The following is a 24743-nucleotide window of genomic DNA, read 5'->3' as shown; positions in this document are numbered from 1 at the left end:
ATAAAAGAATATCAATATTTTATTATTCACTGGCTATGTGAAAGGCATTCTTCTAGCATTGGGGCATTTAGAAAATAAGCCATTGTCCTCAAGAAATCTGCAGTCCATCTGAATATTGCTAATTTTCTGCCCCTTACCAGGTAAAACTTATATTTCTTAAAAATTTGTTTTATTTTATTTTTAGTTCCAAATTCTCTCCCTTAGCCATCTCCCACTCATTGAGAATAGAAGGAAGACAAAATATATTGCAAATATGTATTTCTGTGTTTCTATATTTGCCATGTTTTTTTAAAAGCAATAAAAAGAAAGAAAGAGGAAATATGCTTCAATCTGCATTCTGAGAACAATTGGTTTTCTGTCTGGAGGTGAATAGTATGTTTCATCATGAGTAGTTTGGAATTATGGTTGGTCATCGTATTTACAAAAGAAATAAGTTAGACTAAAGTGAATGTAAACATCATTTATTGTTGGTGGGGAGATCATAGGTCATTATATATTTAGAGTTCTGAGGGCTCTAAGAAATCTTCATTTTATAGATAGGAAAGGCTAAGTGATTTGTCTAAGGTTACATAGGTCAGGTGACAGAACTGGGTTTCACTTTTCACTTAACAAATCATAGGTTTATATCATCAGAGCTTTAGAGCTGTAAGAGATCTTAGAGGCCTTGTACTCCTGGCCTCTTATTTTATTGCTGAGGTAACTAAAACTAAGATCTAGAGTTTAAAATATTTGCCCAAAGTCATACAGACAGAAATGAGCAGAGTGAGGATTTCACTCAGCATGTCCTAATTTCAAGTTCAAAAGTTTATTATTAGTCAGATAACGATTTTGGCCACCTTTCACACAGGTGGTACCTTCCCACATGCTTAGAATTGTCTCTCTGAGGGGTAGATATCATTATCAGGCTCCCTAAGCAGGCTTATCTTGCAGAGACAACCATGCAACGGGAACCTTCTTTCTCAGGAAATCTTTGATCTGCCAGTAAAGATGTAAAGTGTTCTTTTGAATTTTTTTCCAGAATTAAAAATATGTGAAAAGGCTACTAGTCATTCGACATCTACTCAATATCCTTATCTGTGGGTCTCAGTCTCACATGGGGTCACATAACTGAATATGGGGATCATGATATTCTGATCTATTATCAGTAAATGTTTGATTAGTAAATGTGTTTTTTATACCTATGTATTCAGGGCCATATAAACATTTTTTAGATAAAAAGGGTCAAGATGGAAAAATTTAAAGAAGCCCTGCTTTATATAACATCAAGTCTAAACATCTCAGATCTCTTATTAAATTCTCATTTCTCTTCTGAACTTCTCTGACTGATCTTCACAATTCCCCAGGCGGCTCATTCTTGGAATAGCCCCGTTATGGTGCAAGATCTCATCAGTTCTGGGCCTCCACCTCATTACTACCTTCTACTTTTCTGATCACAAACTCGTTTAAGAAGAGAGCTCAGATTAAACATCTCATTTCTCACCTGGCTGTGTTCCTTTGAGACTTCTCTGATTCACTTCTCCACATGGTGGGTGCTTTCTCTTCCTTTCTCCTCTTTTCCCTTCTTTTCAACTTACTTTTTGTGAATTGTCTTCCCTCAATATATTGTAAGCTCTAAGGAGGGCAGGAACTGCTTTCTTTTTTCAGATTTGTATCCTTAGTGCCTAGCATAATACCTGGTAATGGGCTCTATTTTTTTATTTTTTTTGCTGAGGCAATTGGGGTTAAGTGACTTGCCAAGGGTCACACAGCTAGGAAGGGTTAAGTGTCTGAGACCAGATTTGAACTCGGGTCCTCCTGACTTCAGGGCTGGTGCTCTATCCAATAAAAGGCTCTTAATAAATATTTGATAGGTTGGTCATTGTGTTGGTTGACGTTCTTAAGTCTTTTAAATTGTTTATTTTTATAAGGTTATATAAATTGTTTCTTAGTCATTAGTCTTCTTTCTTTTTATTAGCTTTTTTCTTTGCTACCTATAAACATCTCCCTAGTACTGTTACTCAGTTCAAGCTTTCTTGCCTGAATTACTAAATAATCTTTTATTGTGCTTTTACTTCTCTAATCTATTCTCTAACAATTAAGAGCCAAGATATATACATACTCTAACCTAATCTAAATATGGCTAGGATACTTTAATGTTTAGCTAATATATAATTATCTTATTGGAATGAGTGATGTATTTTGTCAAATTAAAATCTAAAAAAAAACATCTTAGGGAGTGAAACATTTTAAGTTTTCTCATTTCTTTCTGTTTTAAAAAAAGAAAGATAGCTATAAAAAAGCTCTTACCTTCTCATAATTGTGCATGTCTGCTTTTGCCAGGTGGCTATTTTTCTTTATTTTACCTGCCAAATAATTTAAAGATTTCATCCATTTATATAAATAGTTGTCAGAGCAACTTAAAATTGTTATGACATCTCTGGGCCCTTCATAAAAGGCTTGATATATATTTAAGTAGGAGGGAAAAAATTGTTGGGCAAGCAAGGAAAATGAGTAGAAAGAATATCTTTTTATCTACTTTGTTTTTTGCTTACGTTGATGTCAGTTTAACTCAAAAGGAATATTATTTTTCACTAGGAATTTATTTGAATTTCAATGAACATATAAGGGCTTCTTTAGATTTCTTCATTTCCCCCCCCTAAGGCATTTGGGGTGAAGTGACTTTCCCAGGGTCACACAGTTAGGAGGTGTTAAGTGTTTGAGGTCAAATTTGAACTCAGGTCCTCTTGGTTTTGGGGCTGATGATCTATACACTACACTACCTAGCTATCCCTAGATTTATTCTACATAACCTCCAAAGAGGAATTAAAAAGCCTTTGTCCCCTATGGAGAAACAATCCTCATTTTGCATATTAAAATGTTTCTTAAAAATGTCATGTTTAAAGTGAATCTATGTGTGTGTTATATGTTGCCACAGTCTTCCATATTTTTTTTAGCATGGCTTTAGCTTGTGGGAAATCTCTGAGGGTGTTTTTGTGTCACTAGTAGGCAGTCACTTCTGTGACTAATTGTTCAACATACAAAGTAGATGAAGGCTATGCTTTGTTAACTTGGAAAACTATTAATTGTGCTAAGTGCCTAACCTATTAGATGCTCCCTTTGATTGTAAGGTCCTTGAGGGCAGGCCCTGTCTTTTGGCTTTCTTTGAATACTCAGTACTAAGCACAATGCCTGGTACCTGGTACATGCTTAATAGACATTTATTGACTGATTGATAAAAGGAGGTAGACCAGATCTGTGAGTAGGATTGTATTTTTTTTTTTAAATGTACATAAGGAAGTTAGCACAAAACAAGCTCCAGGCAAATTGTACAAAGTGTCCTTCAGTGGAGGAGGGAAGAGCAGGGCAGACTAGCATGCCATCTAGTGGCCTCTTACTTTTACTAATTATTTTTCCTGAGTTTGTGCCTTTGCTTATTGGGAGTGCTTTGAAAATGCATTGTTTTTTATAGTAGTTTTCAAAAAGTATCTCATAAAATTAGACTTTGTATGAATGTTAATAAAATCATAAGTATGGATTTCGTATGGACTTCAGAGGACTTATTTAATAGATGGGAAGCTTGAGATCCAGAGAGTTTAAGTGACTTTTATTCAAAGCCATCTAGATCAGTAAACTGCCAATCTGGCGTTTGTATGGTATTAAGCACCAACAACCTTTTCTTGTAGCCACCTGTATAATTTTATCTTTCTTCAGAGATTATGAGCTCCTTGAGATTAGGGATTGTCTTATGTATCTTCATATTATCCATAGTATCTGGTATAATGCAGATAATATTCAATAATATTTGAACTAAAGAATAAATGGCATGTAATTAATTATAAACTTCTTGAGGGCAGGGACTGGATTCTTTTCAAGATTTCCTCACTAAAAATTAGAAAGCATCATGCAACATGTACCTCAAAATCTCACCATAATATAGTTCAGCCTCTCAGTATAATACTTATTTTCTTGTTCATTGTTGGAATGGAAAGGGTGTTAGATTTGAATACAGTACTGCTAGCCCTAGAAAGCATGCTTTTTTATTAAAGCCTTTTATTTTCAAAACATATGCATGAATAATTTTTCAACATTGACTCTTAAAAAAACTAATTAATTAATTAATTAATTTTTACTGAAATTTTATACATAAGTAATTTCTCAGCATTGACGATTGCAAAACTTTTTGTTTCAATTTTCCCCCTCGTTCCCCCATCTCTTCCCCCAGATGGCAGGTTGACCAATACACAAAACTGACCCTTGTAAAACCTTGTGTTCCAAATTCCCCCCTTCTACCTACCCCTCCCCTAGATAGCAAATAATCCAATATATATTAAACATGATAGAAATATATATTAAATCCAATATAGGCATACATGTTTATACAATTAGCTTGAAAAGCATACTTTCTACGGATGGCCATATAGATGATGAGGTTGTTGCATACATTGCCAGAGCTAGCTCAGCATTTGGGAGATTCCGAAGGAAAGTATGGGAAAGAAGTATTAGGCTGCCCACCAAACTGGAGGTCTACAGAGCTGTTGTGCTGATCTTACTGTTGTATGCCTGTGAAACCTGGATAATCTGCCAGTACCAGGCCAGAAAACTGAATCATTCTGAATTGTCTGAAAGATTCTGAAGGTTATCTGGCACACAAAGTATTGGAAATTGAGGTCCTCTCTCAACTGAACTGAGAAGCAATCAAACGTGATTGCAAAGAGTGTAACTCTGATGGGCTGGTCAAAGGTACGTGACTATTTTATGGAGAACAATAATGAGATGATTGCTCACAAGGAGATCAGAAGAAGTGGTACCCCCTTAAGTCTCTCTGAAGAACATTCATATGGATTGTGAGACATGGGAGATGCTGGCCCAGACTTGCTCACCAATGACATAACTACTGTCAAAGAAGGTACCTTGTTCTTTGGCAAAGCAGAATCACATTAACACCAGTTCCAGAGCTCTCTCCATCCCAGATGTTTTAATGGACTCTGCCTGACTTGTAGTAAAGCCTTCCTAACTCATATCAGACAGATCAGTCACAGCCGAATTACCCTAATCCTAATACTATGATATGATCAGTCTTCTTCAAGTATAAAAATTGAACAAAAGCAATAATATAGTCAATGAGGACTAGAGTTCAGATGGAGTGGGAAGGCAATAAGGGTTTTAAGTACCTATTATGTACCAGGCTCTCTGTTGATATCATCTCATTTGCTAAAAAGAACACTTCTAGGTGAGATGATTAAGGGAATCACAGATCTGTGACTTCATCTGCTCCTTGAAGGACAGATAGGGTTTTGAGAGATTTGAGATAAAGAAAGAGGAATTCACCTTAGAGAATGAGATGAGCAAAAGGGTAAAAACAGAAAGTATAAAACAGATTTGGGGCATCGTTGGATATAGACCATTTTGACTGTAGTAGATATTTTATGTGGTTGAATAATTAAATAACAATGACTGAGCAAATCTGTTAGTATTTGTATATCACAATTTCCTCATCTGTAGAAAGAATTAGACTGGATTAGGTGGCCTCTAAAATCCCCTATGGCTTGCTCTCTATGATCTCGCCATTCTATGCCATTAGAAAGCAAGGTGATACATATTTCTATAATATTTAATGACTTACTAAAAACACTTTCCCTATAATAACGTTCTGAGGTAGATAGTATATTATTTTATCCATTTTTGCAAAAGGCACTGAAGCTTAGAGAGGCTTAATGATTTCACAACTAGGAAATGCTGGAGCTTAGAGCTAAACCCAGTTCTCTTTTGATTTTAAGTCAGGAGTGATTTTTTAAATAGCATTTTATTTTTTCAAGTTCATATAAAGACAGTTTTTAACATTAACATTAACATTTTAACATTTAATATTAACATCCTCCCTTCCTCCCTCCCCTTTAAATAGCAAGTTATCCGATATAGGGATATAGGTTAAATATGTACTGTCTATTAAGCATATTTCCTTATTTGTTATATTATGCAAGACAAATCAAACCAAAGGGGGAAAAAACTCAAGAAGGAAAAATAAAACAAGTAAACAAACAAAAAGGTAAAAATATTAAACTTTGATCCACATTCAATCTCCATACTTTTTTAAAAAATATTTTTATTTATTTATTTTTTTAATAATATTATCCCTTGTATTCATTTTTCCAAATTATCCCCCCCCTCCTTCCACTCCCTCCCCCCGATGACAGGTAATCCCATACATTTTACATGTGTTACAATATAACCTAGATACAATATATGTGTGTAAATACTATTTTCTTGTTGCACATTAATTATTAGCTTCCGAAGGTATAAGTAACCTGGGTAGATAGACAGTAGTGCTAACAATTTACATTCACTTCCCAGTGTTCCTTCTCTGGGTGTAGTTATTTCTGTCCATCATTGATCAACTGGAAGTGAGTTGGATCTTCTTTATGTTGAAGATTTCCACTTCCATCAGAATACATCTTCATACAGCATTGAAGTGTACAGATATCTTCTGGTTCTGTTCATTTCACTCAGCATCAGTTGATGTAAGTCTCTCCAAGCCTCTCTGTATTCATCCTGCTGGTCATTTCTTACAGAGCAATAATATTCCATAACCTTCATATACCACAATTTACCCAACCATTCTCCAATTGACATACTTTTCTTTCTGGATACGGATAACATTTTTCATCCTAAGTCTAGTGATATTGCCTTGAATCAAATACCACATTATTGAGAAGAGTCAAGTCTATCACAGTTGATCATCACATAATCTTATTATTACTATGTACAATGTTCTCTTGATTCTGAAGGAGTAATTTTTATAGTGCTCATCCCTCCTAGTATTAGTTAAATTGTTGCTAAGCGTGTAGGTTTTCAGTTAAATTCTGGGTACAAGGTACAAACTGTACAAGGGTATTTAAAAAAAAAAGGCTATTATACTTGTAAATTATAATGTGCTTTAAAGTCATTAAAAAGTTAAGTTGTTTTAGAGGCATGTTTAGGATTAGATATGAAGATTTATTAGGGTGAAAAACAGAAAAACAGAAAGAGCCGGGCTCTTTGTAATATATCATGAGGTCACATGATTAAGAATTCAACTGCTATAGAGGAGGAAAAAATCCCAAGGTTAGTTATAGTCTAATATAAAGTATTATATCAAATGTGACAAATAATGGAGTTATGAATATAAATAATATAAATATAATATAAAGTATTATATAATTATATATATATAAATTATATAATTTAGTATATATTATATATATTTATCATATATTATATATATTTATATATATAAATTATATAATTATATATATAAAATATTATATAATTATATAAAATATAAATAATATAAAGTATTATATCAAATGTGACAAATAATGGAGTTATGAAGTATTGTTTTTATTCAGAGGAGAATGAGATTACCTCTAGCTGGTATGTGGAAAATGAAGAATAAGGAAAATTATACTGAGCTGAATGAATTCCCTTCTACAACCTTATTCCAAATATTAATTTAATCTCTCCTTGAATACCTCCAAAATGGGGGAACTTACTACCTCACAAGGCATGGAATTAATTATTTTTTGGCAGAGCTTTAATAGTTGCTAAGTTTTTATATGAAAATGGCATCATATTTCTGTGAATTTCTACTGCAGCTTGTCTAATCATTTTTCTATATCAGCATTTCAGATACTTGAAGATAGCTATCTATCTAAAATCTCCATCATCCTGACCACCCTTCTCTGGACAAAGTCCAATTTGTCATTGTCCCTCCTAAAATGCTAGATCTAAACCTGAGTGTGACCTTCTTGGTATGGCATGAACTATCCAGAGGGGAAGTGGACTGCCAGTTCTTTCTAGACACTTGTCTTCTAATTAATGAAGCCTAAAACTGCATGGACCATTTAGGAAAAAAAGGCAATGAAAATGATTATTGGGGTTAAGAAAAAAGCCACTATGATGAAAAGCATTTGTTGTATAGTGGATAGAGAGCAGCCTTCAGAGTTAAGAACTTGAAAGTTCAAGTCTGATCTTTGACACATACTGGCTGCATGTGGACAAATCCTTAGACAAGCTGTTTAATCTTCAAATTGCCCCAGGCAGTTCTCTAAGACTAGATGTTACAGAGCATATGCTGATATTTTTTGGTAGAGGAAGCATGTTCCCCAGGTGTCTCCTATACTAACAATATCATATGTCTGGTTCAGAAATTTTTTGAAAATTCAAATGTAAATTTCTATATCCAAAACTCATACCAGACACATGAAAAGAGACTGCACAGACCTTTAAAAATATGAGAAAGTAACAGTGATTATACATATACATGTAGAAAGAATGCCCTTGGTTTGACCAAGTAGAGATAATCTCTTCTGGCTATGTTGGGTCCTGAGATGCTTCAGTACAGATTCCATTTAGTTTCAGCATCAACCTTGTCAACTAGACTGAATGAAGGCTAATTTGGCACATCAGAAGCACCAGATTTTAGAGCTGTTCTTGGTCTGGTGCCAGATAAAAATCTCCTCCCATATATTGAAAGACATTATATATGCCGAACCTGATTCAAGGAATAAAAACCTGTAGTTGGATTCAAAGGATGACTTGGATTTTATAGGGAATGGACATTTGCTCAGGGCAGAAATTACTTCAAGAGTATTTGGGAAATAAAAAAGAGACCGGTTTAGAAAAAAAATCACCTATCTTTAGGTCTACATACTTGGAAAAACTTTCCAAAATTATCCTGGAAGTACATTAATATTAGCGACTGTCTTGACAATGGACAGCATTCAGTTCATTTAGGAAAAAGTTAGCATAGTGCTTGTGTGCTCGTGGCATGAAACCAATTTACAGCTGGGTACAGAAATTCTATTTAATATGGTCTTCTGTAAGTAAGGAATATAGACCATCTTTCTCTCTCTGTCTCTCTCTCTGTTTCTCTGTATTTGCCTCTCGGCCTCTGTCTTACTTTGTTTCTGTCTCTGTCTCACTCTCTCTCACTTATACACAACATATACATATATACATACACATACATTCAGAATAGCTCTTTTATTATAAGAGGTTGTAAAAGGTGCCTGACAGTGGGTAAAGAACTAATTTTAGAGTTAAGGAGACCTAGGTTTAGAGTCTGCCTTTCACACATACTGACTATGAGCTCAAGGGGAAAACTCAATGCCTAAACTGATTTTTCATTAGTATAAATTCTAATTATTTCCATTTTTGCCTTGCATTTATTTGTCTGTGCATTTAGTACTGTGCCTAATGTATGCAAGATACTTAAAATTATTATTGATTAGTTCAATAATACATAATTAAATACATTTGTCACATTCTCAAATAAATTTCTATGTATTAAAAAAGAGTAAAAATTTTAGGTGAGTTGTCAGTCTACATCAGTGGAGAGAACTTTCATCATGTGAATTCTTTTATATGATAAAATCAAAGGCCTAAGCTTTAAACAAAGAAATAGAAAGTGTTGTTAGTTTTCTAATTAACTGGAAGTTCACTAGTTAGCTAAATATTTATATGCACTCCCATCATAGTACAGTGGTAAGATCATTTGGCTGTGAAGTATTCAAGGGGCCGTATTCAAATCTAACTTCTGCTGCAGGGGTTCTCAAACTATGGCTTGCGGGCCAGATGTGGCCCACTGAGGACGATTATGTGGCCCACCAGATTATGACAAATGGGCTGAGGGGTGGAGACAGAGTGTAAGATTTTGTTTTTACTATAGTCCCGCCCTCCAACAGTCTGAGGGACAGTGAACTGGCCCCCTATTTTAAAAGTTTGAGGACCACTGCCTGATGCTTATTACCTTTTTGATCTTGGAAAAATAACATAGCCTCTTTGGTCATTGACTGCCCCATCTGTAAAATAAGGGAGCAGGGCAAGAGGGTCTCTGTGGTCTCTTCCAGCTCCAGGTCTTGTCTCTATAACATATTGATTTCTGTAGTACCCATCAAAGACAAGGACAACAAGAACAAGAATTACTTGTTGAGCAGGGCATGGATGGCCTGTGCATTTCTCTCCCCCACTAAAGGGAAAATGTCCATGGAGATGAGCACACAAATGCATTGATTTTTCTTTTAAAATAAGAATGAAAAACTCCTTTAGGAAAATGGCATTTTCTAAATCATTCCATTTTTGTTTTGTTTTCTTTCTTTGGAACTTTATAGTTCTAGGAAGAATTTTAAATTCATAGAATTTTAGATTACAAAGAGACTTAGGAACTCAGCCCAGCTCTTTCAGGTTAAATGACTTGTCCAGGATCAAGTAAGTGGCCTGGTGGAGAGAATGCTGAACTTAGAGCTGGGAAGCTCTGAGTTTGAATACTGCCTCAGTGACTGGGCAAGCCACTTAACTTTTCTCTTCCCAGTTTCCTCACCTGTTAAATGAGAATAATCATAACATAATAATAGAAATAATACCTCTTAGGATTGCTGTGAGGATGAAATGAGATAATGTATGTAAAGTTCTTTTCAAATCTTGAAGTTATGTAAATGTTAGCCCTGATTATTTTTAAATGTCAGAACCAGGATTAAGAGCTCAGTAGTACTGGACAGAATAGAATACCCTGTCAAGTGGTGCTGCCTTCTGGATTCAATGTGAAAATATGGCTCTTAATGGAATGTTGTTAGGATCTGGAGGACATGACCTTGATACTGATTATGATTTCAAAGGATTTAAAGTAAAAAATAAGAAAAACCAAACTATCACATTTTTTCCCCAAAATTTATTCTTGAAGGCAAGTACAGGTTTTATAAGAATAAGATATCTTTTAAAATATAAGGTTCTCTGATGGAAATGATGATTTCTCCCACTGGGGTACTATATTTAGGTTTGTTCCTTAGTTGGTCTGTAACCTGATTGCTGTGTTTATACCCCTAAGCTGAAAGGAATGCTATTTACTCTGGATAATATGAAATGAGTTGGGAAGGACAGTTGCTGAGGCTCATTTCATATTAATATTAACTTTGCCTGGCTGTATCCATTAGTTATTTGATAATCTTGATTAACTGTGTGGGTCACAAGAGTGCTCATAAAACATACATCAAACACTACTAGGGTAAATGTGGAAAGATTAGCTGGAGAACAAGATAGAAACATAAACTTTCTGAAAGTTCAACTCTTGATTATAAATAGGATTTAGTTCAAGTGATTACCTTTGAAGATGGGTTTTTCTTTCCCTACCTGCTTCTGGTAACTACTATCTATTGAAAGGAATGAGTTATGTTTTCTATTCTTTTCCTGATTAACCACCTTTTTCTTGCGTCATTTTAGGGGCCAGAATCCACCAGTTGCTGAATTTAACTTACTACTGAAAGCACATACTTTGGAAACCTATGGGGTGGATCCCCATCCCTGCAAGGTAATTTCTCAGTCAATCAACAAATATTTATGAAGCACCTGTAAATTAGATGTTCTAGACACCAATTTCTACTTACGAAGACTTACATTTAGGGAACAACAAAATGCATACTAAAATATAGACCGCATAGAACACAAGTTTTTGGGCCCTTCGCTAAGGAATATCTTGCAAAAGTAATATTCTACATCTAGAACGAACACAGATCTATAAGCATGGCCATCTCCAACCCAAAGCCTCTACTCTCTGTGAACTGTGAATGAGGTATGCTCTCTCTTCTCCAGTAGTAAGTTGTCACAACATATGTCAGTTATTGCCAAGTGTTTCTGGCCTCTCCATAGGGAGATAAGGAATATGGGTTAATATCTTGTTTAATTGTGATAGTGGGATCCACTTGTTCTGAATTTTTTTGTCATTTAAAAATTATTTGCTCCTCAAATAGACAGCTTGTTCTCAAAGGTCAAAGGAATCTTAATGATTTGTATGGTAGAAAGACTACTAGATTTGGAATAAAAAATAACTGGTTCAAATCTTGCCTTTGTCACTTACTACCAATATGACACTGGGCAAGATATTTTGCCTTGTTGGAATTCTGTTTACTCAACAATAAAATGAAGAGATTTGAGCTTAGATGACCCAACTGCCCTTCTAACTGTAAATTTACTATCCTAAGGCTACTGTAGACATTAATTTCCAAAGAATGGGGGAGTGATGAAGGAAATATTAGAAATTATATGAAAATACAAAATATTTTTGAATTTTTTGTTTCCTGATATAAATTATTTAGCTAGTTGAAAAAGTCTAATATTTTGAGCACTCTAAAAGTCTTTTTACATTTTTAAGGAGAATGAAGAACCTTCATTATTCAGTATTTCAAGCCAGCCACAGGAGATCAGACAGACCTGTCAAAATAAGCTTTTGAATTAATCTTATTAAATTATCATTGTGTGATGTAGGTAGAACCTCAGAGGGCATCTAGTCTAATTGTCTCATTTTATTGATGAGGAAACTGAGTCCTTGGGAAGTCAAGTAGATTGCTTAAGGTCACATAAGCAGTTAATATCAGAGGTGGAACTGGAACTCAGGGCCTTGGTTCTGGAGCCAGTGCTGTGTAATAATGCTTCGAAAATATAGTTCACAGGGGCAGCTAGGTGGTGCTTGTAGGATAGCCTATTTTCTAGGAAGATAGCAGAGGGGAGAAAGAGAAGTTATTGTCTGCTCAGTTTTCGACCACCTCAGCCAACGTACCCTGTGAGTCTCTCACAAATCTCATTGTTCAGAGTAGTTTATCATGGAAGTACTTACTTACTACCTATTACAAAAGGAATTAACCTGGCCTATGAGAAATGTAGCTTTATTATGTCATTTATTTTAACTTTAAAAAATTCAAATTGTTTTTAAGGATTCAACAGGGACAACGACATTTTTAGGATTCACTGCTGCAGGGTTCGTCGTATTCCAGGGAAATAAAAGAATTCACTTGTTAAAATGGTAAGTGTTTCTTTCAGCTATTGGAAAATTAATTTTTTATGTGCTCTTTTAAAAATGTTTGCATGTTTTAAGAAATTTCTAATATAATATCAGTTTTCTTTTCTTTGTCCTAACACTTCATTATAAAGCAATTTCAGCTCTTGGGCAAAATACAAACTCAGTTGTTTTGTTTAAATTTTTTTTAAGTAGAGAATTATATTTGGGAGTGAGCATATGTCACCATTAGGGTTTTGGGATCCTAGCTGGTCATACTCTGAGAGAGGGAAAATAGCCCAAAGGATTTTTTCAGAGATAGAGTTTCTAAGTATTCAAGATATATTTTTCATCATAGCCAACCCCTTAGGGAAAACCTTTCTGATTCCAGTGCAGCTAGTTCAATTACACTCAAATATAATACCCTAGGGATAGCTACACCACAACTCTCTTCACTACTATTCCTCACTAGGAGATGATAATCTCCTTTTTCTTTTCCTCTCCCTTCCTCTTCCTATTTCCTTCCTTCCTTCCCACCTTCTTTACTTTCCTCCTTTCTCTTCTCCTTCTTTCTTTCTTTCTTTCCCTCCTACCTCCTTTCCTTCATTCCCCTTTTCCTTTTTTTCTTCCCTCTTTCCTTTCTTCCCTCTTTCCTTCCTTTTTTCCCTTTCTCCTTTTTTTCTAAATATCCAGACTTTTGATTGAATGAAAGAGACCTAGGACCTCCTTTGAAAACGTGTCATCAAATATTTTGCCTTTAATAACTTTTTTATCTGCTACTTTTCAAATGAAAAAAACCTCTTCTACTGCAATTTGGGATCACAGTTTTCCCTCTTTACTTCTCTTCAGTATACTTCCATTGTTGGGCTCTTAGGATCTAGTTTACTGGCATTGAAAAAAAATTCTTTGCTCTGTGTTTTAGTCACAACTTTTCCAGAAGCAGATTTTGTTAACTTATGTTAATCTAAGGATTTCTTCTAAGAGAATGGACTACAGGTAGCAGAATTATTCCATAACTTTGAAAATCTCTTGACAAACCATTTTCAAATTACAATTTATGTTATTTCTGAACAAAGTAAATTTCACAGTGTAGTAATGCATTTAATAGAACATGGGTGAAATTCAGTTAACATTTTGCTTCATAGGGCAGAACAGAAGTCACTTGATTTTGGGCACACCCTTGGAGAATTATTTTTCTCATAACCATTCAACCCTTCTTGAACTACTCCCTGGTCAAAGGAAAACCCAAGAGACATCTCCATTAATTGACAAAAAAATGACTTATTCCTCTTCTCATTCTGATCATTACCTTAAATCCTTCATTGAGAACTCCTTTTCTACACTCATCAGAAAAGAGAGGCTTAGAGATAGGTAGGAAGATTTCATTTTAGAATTGGTAATAAGACTAACTTAGAATTGATAATCAAGACTAATAAAATCTCTCTTTAAGATTAGTAATAAGATTTTAGACTAGTGCCATTTAATAATTTTTTAAACATTTCCAGAAAAGTTTAGAGTTCCATACTGGTTCAACTATAAATCTTATTCTGCTAGAATATAAGTCCATTTCAAGGTTCAATTAAATATAGCATATCCCCCAAAGTCTTAGTGTAATTTTATCCTTTAAAGGATTAAATAACAGCTTTAAAGCTTTAACAACTTATAACTTTCCTAAGACTTCTGGGACATCCCATTTTGGTAGTTAAGACTCATTCATATGAACAGTTTGGTTTAGGTTAATGCATTGCCCAATACGCTCATAGGCTTCCATTTTATATTTATTCCCAATCCAGCTGGCTCGCTTATTCCTAGTATTGCTTTGGGCATTATAAAATATGTGAGTTCCTCTTCATATAGGAGACTGAAGGAGTTAGCTCTTCTTCTCCTATCATAGAATTTTCTGAATTCGATCCAATGTCTTAACAAAACATGGAAGCCAAAAGGATTATTACCATCTTAGGCTGCATGGAGAGAAATATATTAGGCTGAGCAAAGGAGGTGACAGTTCTTACATATTCTGTCTTGATCAGACAGGGTCTGTTGTATTGTGTACACTTGTGGTTGCCACATTTTAGTAAGGGTGTTAATAAGTTGAAGTGCATCTGGTCCAGAGTGAGAAAGATGGTGAAACACTAGAGCATGGGTCATAGGAGACCAGATGGAGGGGCAGCTAGGTGGCCCAGTGGATAGAACACTGGCCTGTTCATTTGAACACTTGAATTCAACTCTTGTCTCAGACACACATTATCTAAATGACTCTGGGCAAGTCACTTAACCCAATTGCCCAAGGTGGCAGGGGGGAGAGAAAAAGTGGAAAGGAAAAATGAGGATACTTAACTAATAGTAAAAGCTAAAATCATGTTATTTGATTGCTACCATGAAGCAGCTACATGGATACTGAGCATTATAAATTACATTTCTTAAAGAGCAAATGAGAGCTGTCTTCTAGGGCCATCTTGTATATGCTGGTTTAACTCATTTGGCTCTGCCTCAAACAAGTGATGTGGCTAAAAGTATATTTAACTTGGGTTCAAATCCATACTGTGCCACTGGTAACCTAGGGGCCTTGTCAAGTCATTTAACTTCTCTGGGCCTCAATTTTCCTTTTCTGTGAAGTGAGAATATTGGATTAGGTAACCCATAAAGTCCCTTTCAGCTCTAATCTTTTGATCTCCTGAAAAATCAGTCCTTCCATGCTGAGTTTCTGTTCTAAATTGAGATTAGTTCTAACTTGCAAATGCTGTCTTTGCACACACTCCATCTTAGAGCTTATATTCTCTTCGGATTCTTCTTAGTTCTCTTTTATTAAATTTTTTAAAAGATAAAAGCTCCCTTCTTTCTGCTTAAATTCCTCTCTGTATGTGCTCCTCACTTTGCTAACTGACTTACTTCTGATCAGTTAATATGTTCCATACTCATTGCCCATCAAGCAGTTTATTCCTTTCCTGTCATCCTTTTTTTCTCATACCCGATTAAACTAAAAACAAAACAAAACAATCAACACAAAATCACAGCCTTAATCTAACCCTTCTCTTCCCCCATTTTTCCTACTGCTGCTGGCCCCAAGAAATTGTATCCCAGAATTATTTTGTTTCCAAAATTAGTGTTTTCAAAACCATAATTGGGAAGAGGCAAGATGTGAAAATTGAGCTCCCTCTCACATTTGATCAGAATTAAGCTTTCATTGTGACATGTGAGACTTGATTTATCAATCAATTAATAAGTATCTATTAACATTTCTTTGCCAGGTATTGTGCTATGGATGCTGGACATAGAAATACAACGAATGAAATATCTCAAAATTAATTACAACATGACAGGGAGTGAAAGAGTTTACTTTGTATTGTTATTATAATTTTTACCATTTTTGAATATACAATGTTGCATTCTGGGCATTTGTCTATCTTGTATCCCTCTAACTTTAGCTTTGCTCAAATTGCTTATTTGTACTTAGATAGCATCTGTTTTAGCTAGCTCCTTGTTGATCTTTTGTAGAAGGCATCCTTTACTACATGAAAGACAAAGGATTTCCTTTTTAAACTTTCTTGATCTTTTTATGGGTTTTCCCCCAGTGAAGTCTATCTCATTCTTGATACATAGAATCCTATATTCAAACCTTACCTTCTTCCTTGCTAAGTAAGTTGCCAAATGTAATGAGTTAGCCAGCTTTATGATCACTAATTAGAATTCCCCTAAGTCTCAATGAAGGGGGAACTTGCTTGGATGGGGAGTAGTCTCTTTATTCCTCAAAGAACTTCAAGGAGAACGGGTTGGTTCGGGAATGCCTCTGCCCTACTCAGTCTTTCAGGAAGACTGGAGTGATCCAGAGCAAGTCCCCAAAGACTTTGAGTAGCTATTGACCCAAATTCTTGAATGGCTGGGACTCACTGTAGTGTGTAATTATTCCTAATCAGACATAAGAGGTTGCTTACAAGGCTTAAACCCAACACTTAAGTTGCAAACTAACCTTTAGGACTTAGAAAATGTTGATAAGTAATTTTTGAAGGAAGAAAACACTGAATGAAGAAACTGTCTCAAGCCTAAAAATAGCTCAGTTCATTTGATCTGTTTGACTGAGTTCTTTGTTGTACTGCTGTGCTTCTTAAAGTTGAGTAGTAGTAGCATCCAAAAAATTATAATGGAATCTTCCTTCTGATATGCTTTTATATATTTCTTATTGTGATGGGTAGATTGATTAAAATGACCGAGGTAACAAAATTTCTGAACATATTAATTTATAGAGCACTTCATGTCAATTGGATAACATATTGGGACCAGACCTCCTCAGCTTGGCACTGAACTCTGAATACAAGGGAGACAGATCAAGCGAGACCAATTGATTTTTTAAAAATTAACAATATATAAACTAGGACACAGAATTAGGTTATCTGATTTCCAATTAGAGGAAATGTTAGGTGGCTTTTTGAGTTGGGAGGGAGAGAGCAAACAGATGTAATTTCTTGAAGTCAGAAAAATAAGTGTCCCCTCCCTGCCAAGTGTCTGTATTCAATCAAAGAAACTAGGAAATAGTAATTGACTGACCATGATGCAACCAGTTTTCAAATAAGACACATATATGGATTGCTTGAAATATATATTTGTGAGAAAACTCCTTGTATCAATCTTCAGATCTGACTGGGCTTTTGGTTAGCATAACCTAGATCCTTAATCAGGGTTTCTAAGCAATAAGTAGAGATGATCTAGCTTACCAGCCATGAAGGGCTAGATTCAAATGATGCACTAGCGTTTTCTTACAATTCCAATAATTGAATACAGTTTTCTCATGTGACATAAATTGGACTAGACTCATAAAGGGAACTGAGCTAGATCCAGATTTGAGTCAAAAGATGAATTCAGTGTGGTTTACTCAATTCCCACAATTCCTGTATTACTGCAATTCCAGAACTGAGGAACCTCCCTCTTGCTTTTGTTAAAAAATATTAACTACATGGCTTTATATAGCTGCCAAATTTTTTTCTCCCAAATCCAAACTAACTTTACCTTTTTTTTCTACTCACAAATCCAAGGCTTGGTCTAGAGCAGGCAAAATTTGATGTCATGAGTAAAAACAGATTTATTATTCATTTTTCATAATCACTTTCCCATCTTAGGTTAAATTAAGGCTAGATTTTCAAGAAAGTTTGAGTGAAATAACCATTCCAAATGATATGGAAATCATTGGTTTAATATAATTTTACCATTCATTTCTGTGCTTCCATTTTGGTGAAAATGTAAATAATTTCTCCATAAAGATGGAGGGGAGGAATGAATGGATGAATGGTTGGCCTTTCAAGTGTGTGTGTGTGTGTGTGTGTGTGTGTGTGTGTGTGTGTGTGTGTGACAGAGAGATAGAGAGACAGAGAGAGACACACAGAATGACAGAGAGACACAGAGAGAGATGGGGAGGAGGGAAGGAGGAGAGGAGGGAGAGAGAAGAGAGTGCCAGACACCATATTATTTTATTTACTGCAACTTGAAATTAATATTTTTTCCACTTCATCAAATAGAGCCATAAATAAATTGTGATATGATTGTTAATAGAGGCACAATGCATAAAAGGCTTGAACTCAGCCAGGAAGACCTGGATTCATATCCTGCCTTTGATCCATGGCTGCGTGACTCTGGGCACTTAACTTCTCAGTGCCCTAGGCATCTCTAAGACACTAAGTTACAGAAGAGTTGCTGATTTGCTGATTTGCATCAATGGAGGGGTTCCCCACACTGATGAAATCACAGGTCTGGACCAAAATATTTTTGAGGGGCAATGTACATAATGTCCCTCAATCCTCTGGTGGCTCGTATATAAAGGAAAAATGGAACAACTAAGTAATTTTGAGCTGTCTTGGAACTCTCTCAGGAAGAAAATTACTATGTAATTCCCTTTCCCTTTTTCCGCTACTTATCAGGTCTTCACTGATAATAAGATGATATCTTGTTTCAGAGTGACCTGTATGGCATTTGTGAGGCAGCCAGATTCCTACAGGAAAGCCACTTACCCTTGTTAATGGCCATTTTTTCTTCTTACCCAAAGAGATTTTCTTTCCTTAGGCCGGATGTCTGCAAATTGAAGTATGAAGGGAAGACATTCTATGTGATTGGCTCTCAGAAAGAGGTCAGATATTGTTTTTCTTACTTTCTGTTTTTCCCTTTTATCTATAATTCATAGCAAAACCTAAAATGTAACTATAGTATTGTAATGCAGTGGAGTCCATGATTTTGGAATTAGTGACTGTTATGGGAATGATATGCTAAAAACAATTGGGAAGGGAAAAGACTAGATATTGTCATTGCACTTCTGTGGAAATAGGTAGCAACTTTTTATCACCTGTTTGTTATATAGGGGGTACTATCCAAGGCTGAGACAGAGCCAAAATTTAGGATTTCATTGGTATGGGGAGCTCCCAGAATAAGCACATTCCCACTACCCATGTATTTTGACACCTTCTAGGCAATTTATTGTCTAAGAGAGTTCCTGAAATACTTAGAGGTTACGTGACTTGCCCGGGGTCACACAGCCAAATTTAGGTCAAAGTAAATATAATAACTCCTGTCCTTGAGGAACTCTCATTCTATTGGCAGGGGATACAATATGTGTACATAGATAAATACAAAGTTATGGAGAAGGGGAATACAAGGAAGATGAGGAAAGCCCTAGTATTGGTAATGGGTTTTCAGCATAGCTTTGAAAAGTTGATAATTTTTTTGGAGAACTCTCAATTAAAAAAAAAAAAAAAACAGCAACCAGATTCAGTCTTAAGAGTGCTTCAAACTCCTAATTTATTTTTTCAGAGTGTACAAAAATCTTCTTCTTATGCTCATTCCTGTTGTGTTCTCTTTCATTAGAAAAAGGCCATGTTGGAATTTCACACCTCAACACCAGCTGCTTGCAAACACCTCTGGAAGTGTGGAGTGGAGAATCAGGCCTTTTACAAGTAAGCAATTTGTGTCATTTGATACTAGTGGTTAAAAAAGTATCCATAAAGCCTTTATGTTGTCTGTAGTCATTTCCTTTATCATACTCTACTCAAGATCATCTATTTGCAAGTGAATTAAAAGTTCTACAGGTATTTCATGCAGTTTCCTTCCTGGACCTTAGCCAGCAGTCCTTGAGCTAAGGTTTTCTGGTCTTAGAACTGAGTTGAGAGGACTTGGGAGCCAGGTAAGGAGTGTGTGTGTGTGTGTGTGTGTGTGTGTGTGTGTGTGCGCGCGCATGCAAAACAGAACCCTGAAAAAATATTCAGGGGGATTATCTATCTTTTTGCTTTATTCACATATTTTCTCCTCTACTTTTATCACATATAATAAAATTTTTTCTTTTGAAATTTTTTTGGTAGTTGCTATGGACATCCACTTAGAATTTACTATAGAATGTCAAAATTGGAAATGCTTTAAAGGTCTCTTAATCTTACTCAGTAATTTTGTGGTTGACAAAACTGATGACCAATTACTCAATAAACAAACATTTATTAAGATTTTACTATATAGGCACTGTGCGATGCCAACAAAAGACAAAAATTGCCTCAAAGAACTTACATTCTAATGAGGGAGACAATATACATACAGAATAAATGGAAGGTAAGCTTAGAGGCAAGGCAGCTAGGAGGTGTAGTGGCTAGACCACCAGTCCTGGAGTGATTCCAATTTAATCTCAGACAAATACCAGCTGTGTGACTCTGGGCAGTCATTTAACCCTCAGTTTCTACATCTGCAAAATGAGCTGGAGAAAGAAATGGGAAACCAGTCCAGTATCTTTGCCAAGAAAACCCCAAATGGGATCACAAAGAGTTGGACATGACTGAAATGACTAAATGACAAGAAGAATATCAGAACTTAGGGGCAAAACCATATATGTGGCTTGTGCTAGTGGCAAAATAGGCAACTGGAGACCTTAATGCTACTTGACCTCTAGATTCATTGATTTCTATTACTCACTTAGCCTGTGTGAATAAATAGCTTTACTAGTAGACATTTACATAATACATAAAACTCCCAAGACATTTATATATATATATATGTATATATATATATATATATATATATATATATATAAAAATCTCATTTGATCATCATAACAACCATATATATATATATAATCTCATTTGATCGTCATAACAACCCTATTAGATAGATTCTTCACTTCCCATTTTGTAGAGAAGAGAAGAGGTTAAAACAATTTGTTCAGGGGTCTACAGCTAACAAGTGTGTCTGAGGTGAAATTTGAACTCGGGTTTTTCTGACTCCTAGGCCAATGCTCTATCCTTTGCCATACCCTCACAGATAGAGAGGCTCTTTTTCTTCTTCAGGTATTATCTGTTTATTGAAGAATGACAAAGCATGGACTTGAGCCTTATCATTAAGAGTATAGGTTGTTTATCCATTTCAGCTCACATTACTTGGATGGAAATTGTATAGACGAGCATTTAGAGACTAAGAATTCCTGATGTGCTTTTGAGAAATGAATGTACTTTGGAAAAACTCTTGGAGAGAGGCCAGTGATCAGCCAGAAAGCCCTGGCACCAGAATTTGCTGCAAAGCAAGGGAGTGTGGGGGAAGTAAATTTGCTTTTGTTTCCCACCTCCAACACAGGAGACAAGCTCTGCAGAGCATTAACATTAGAAAGTTTTCATTTTAGCCTCCACAACAAAACCAAAAAGCAGCATGGCATAATGTTCATTAACAACCTCCCTCCCCTAAAGAAGAGACATGAGAATAGATATCCTTTCATTTTCTGTACAGCTGGGTGTGTGACATAGCAATCTAATAGTGAACTCAATTGACATTTTTTATTCTTTGTTATCAGGGATGAGATGGCTATTTGAATGGGGAAAGATATCTTGGAAACTGAAGGAAAATTAAAAACAAAACATAGCAATATATTAAATTTTTGATATGGTTAACTTTTTAAAAAGAAAATTTCTCTTTATACTTTATTTCCTTTTATGCCTCCATTTCCAAAAAGCAAAATGTTTCTGATTGGAAGCTATGAGTTAGGAAAAGAAAAAAGAAGTGAACATAGCATATATGGTTTTACATTCAATCTTCATAGTTCTCCTCCTGGACGCAAATGGCATTTTCTATCCAAAGTCTATTGGGATTACCTTGGAATAGGCTTTTATTTATTTATCTCCAAGACTTAGAAAACGTCTCTAAAATGGGTATCTTTAGAGAGACTAGAGTGGTGGGCATCATAGCCCACATTTATACCTGGGGGGCTGAGGCTGCTGGATTGCTTAGACCTAGGCTTTCTGAACTGTAGTGGGCTAAATGATTGGCTGTCTGTCCAATATCGATACAGTGAACTTTTGGGAATGTGTGTGGGGAGGCCCAGGAGTATCTCTGCCAGCTCTAATAGGATGGATATAGCAGTTGGGGACCTAATAATGAAGAATTTAGAGAAGGCACTTATGCATAGTGATAAGAAAGGAGAAATTAGGTGTCAAAGGTCAGCACCAGTTTATGTCATTCAGTTTTTTTCATTCATGTCTGACTCTTCATGACCCAATTGGGGTCTTGTTGGCAAGGACATTGGAGTAGGCTGACATTTCCTCTTCCAGCTCATTATATAGATGAGGCAAACAGTGTTAAGTGACTTGCTGAGGATCATATGGCTCATAAGTTGTTTGAGCCTGGATTTGAACTTTGGTCTTCCTGATTGCAAGCCCATGCACTTTATTCACTGAGCCATTTAGCTGCCCGAATATATACCTTCACTCATTTCAAATTTCTCTGTAGAATTGTAGCAACCAAAATTTGGAACTAGAAGGGTTCTGAGATGTCAAGCCCTTCATTTTATATTGAGACATAGAAAGATTAAATTACTTTCCCAGATAATAAGTAACAGAGCTGGTGCTGGCTCCAAATCTATCTTTCTTTTCCATTATACCACAGATTTTAATAAATTTTAATAAAAACCCTTCTAAATGTTTAGCAGTCTTAAGGTATAGCTGCCTCCTGATAGATTAGAGTTTTTGTGTCTTCATTGTGTTTTCTGTGGATATCATAGCTGAGGGAAGAGTTGGATGCTCAGTAAAGTCCACTAGCATATATGGTTTTACATTCAATTTTCATAGTTCTTCTGGATGCAGAAGCTGGTTTAGTGGATCATAGATCCGGAGTCAAGAACATCTATCTTCCCAAGTTCTGGCCTCAGACACTCATTAACTGTGTGACCCTGAGTAAGTCACTTAACCCTGTTTGCCATAGTTTCCCCATCTATCAAATGAGCCAGAGAAGGAAATGGCAAGCCATCCAGTTATCTTGTCATGACCTAAATGGGTTATGAAAAGTTGGTAATACTTGAAACAAATGAACAACAAATAATGGGAAGTGTCAGACCAGTCTGCATTTTAGGTGTTTTAGGAGGTGTAAACCTCTTGTTTACATTTCACTTTTATCCATACTAAATTAGCAATTGGCTAGGTCTTCATTTTTCCATGTATCCCTAGTCATCTACCAGAGAGTACTGGGATATGGTGGTTTAGCCATAATTAAAACAGGAGCTATCATTCATTGGGATTGTAGTGAAGGGAATTTTCTAACTTCCCCATTAGGGAAATAATCAAAAATGTGATTGTAGATTGTAGCCTGCTGCATTGCTGACATATTTGATTTCAAAATGCCCCCTGAAGACCAAACAGTGCTATGAGCCGTTCTCTCCCTCAATTTCTGACAGGAAAAGGGAAAGCATCTCTTCACCAGTGACACTGACCAATCATCCTATCATATGAAGTGTTGGCTTTCTAATGGGGTGACTGTTCTGTTCTTTTCTTTAAGGTATGCAAAATCCAGTCAGATCAAGACGGTGTCAAGCAGCAAAATATTTTTTAAAGGCAGTAGATTTCGATATAGGTAGGTAGTTGAAGAGGCTTGGACTTTCTACCCCCCTTTTGGGAAGAAGTGTTGTCAAAATTCATGTCACTTTGTGAAAGTAAGTGTATTGTGTCCTGTTTCTAATTTTAGTATTGGGGGTTGCTAGTGCTTTTAACTATCAACCATTCACTTTCTACCATTTCAATTTCAGTTACTAGCTGTGTGACTTTAGACAAGTGACAACTTATTTTGAAGACTGGTTTTCTTCCATTTCAATGTCTTTTTTTGTTGTTGTTCATGTAATACTCTTGAACTTCAGAGTAAGTTACCCTTTTGAGGAAAAATGGTTTGAAAAGCTTAAAGCACAGACATAGGAAAAGAAAGAAGAAGAAGAAGAAAATTGTTTCCTGTTCCAGTCCATTGTAATTTTTTTTTCTTTTTTTGGGGAGGATGGAGGGAAAGTGATGAGTTACCTCCAAAGGATTTCCATATAAGTGAATAAAAGTGATGATAAAAGTAATAGGCTTTTCAAAATTTCAGGTGCATTTTACTGCATATAAGAGGAATCCCTTAACTTTCGATACCCATCTGGATGTGGCTGGGGGTGTTTAAGGAAAGAAGGGACAAGAATATACAGAGTTATGATGACTAGATCTTCAGAAGGGACCAGATACTTAGGATGGGGTAGAGTGACCTTCAGGCTTAGCTGGGAGGAAGAGGATGAAAGTGATTGAAGATTCAGACAAGAGATACTTTGCCATGCTGGCTATGCCCAGATCTCAGTGGCTACTTCAGCTGTGCCCTGAGCTGTCCCACCCAATGGCTCTGCTCAGATCCCAAAGTATGGGGAGTGTGTTTTGTAGAGAAGGTCAGTGGCTCAGATACAGCTGATTGTTTTCTTACCTATGATGTCACAGAACATGGGTGCCTAGGAATGATTTAGGGAAGCTGGAAGCTTTCAACAAAGGAAGATTCTAGCTATGTAAGCTTCTAAAAAAGGGCGCAGGATAGGGGGTAGGGAGACTGTGGGGCAGGAGGAAGGGTCACGTCAAACAGAGGCAAGCATATTGCCAGGAAAGTTAATCCCTTAAACTTCATTTTTTTTTTCCTTAACATTGTTCCTGTCTTTTTTTCTTGACCTCAGGAAAGGTAT

The 24743-nt window shown here is 35.8% G+C and overlaps 1 protein-coding gene across 4 annotated transcripts in view; it reads left to right on the top strand.

Moving 5' to 3' along the window:
* FRMD3 (FERM domain containing 3) overlaps window positions 1-24743 on the top strand; it is a 306895-nt gene that overhangs the window by 244560 nt on the left and 37592 nt on the right. For all 4 annotated transcript variants that reach the window (XM_074280139.1, XM_074280138.1, XM_074280141.1 and 1 more), the window contains 5 exons: window positions 11233-11320; window positions 12720-12808; window positions 18830-18893; window positions 19625-19713; window positions 23555-23629. In XM_074280139.1, the coding sequence (XP_074136240.1) occupies window positions 11233-11320; window positions 12720-12808; window positions 18830-18893; window positions 19625-19713; window positions 23555-23629 (405 nt within the window). The remainder of the gene's footprint in view (window positions 1-11232; window positions 11321-12719; window positions 12809-18829; window positions 18894-19624; window positions 19714-23554; window positions 23630-24743) is intronic.

This window comes from Sminthopsis crassicaudata, chromosome 1 (assembly GCF_048593235.1).
Source record: "Sminthopsis crassicaudata isolate SCR6 chromosome 1, ASM4859323v1, whole genome shotgun sequence".
Lineage (NCBI taxonomy): Eukaryota > Metazoa > Chordata > Mammalia > Dasyuromorphia > Dasyuridae > Sminthopsis > Sminthopsis crassicaudata.
This window is presented reverse-complemented; position numbering and strand designations above follow the sequence as displayed.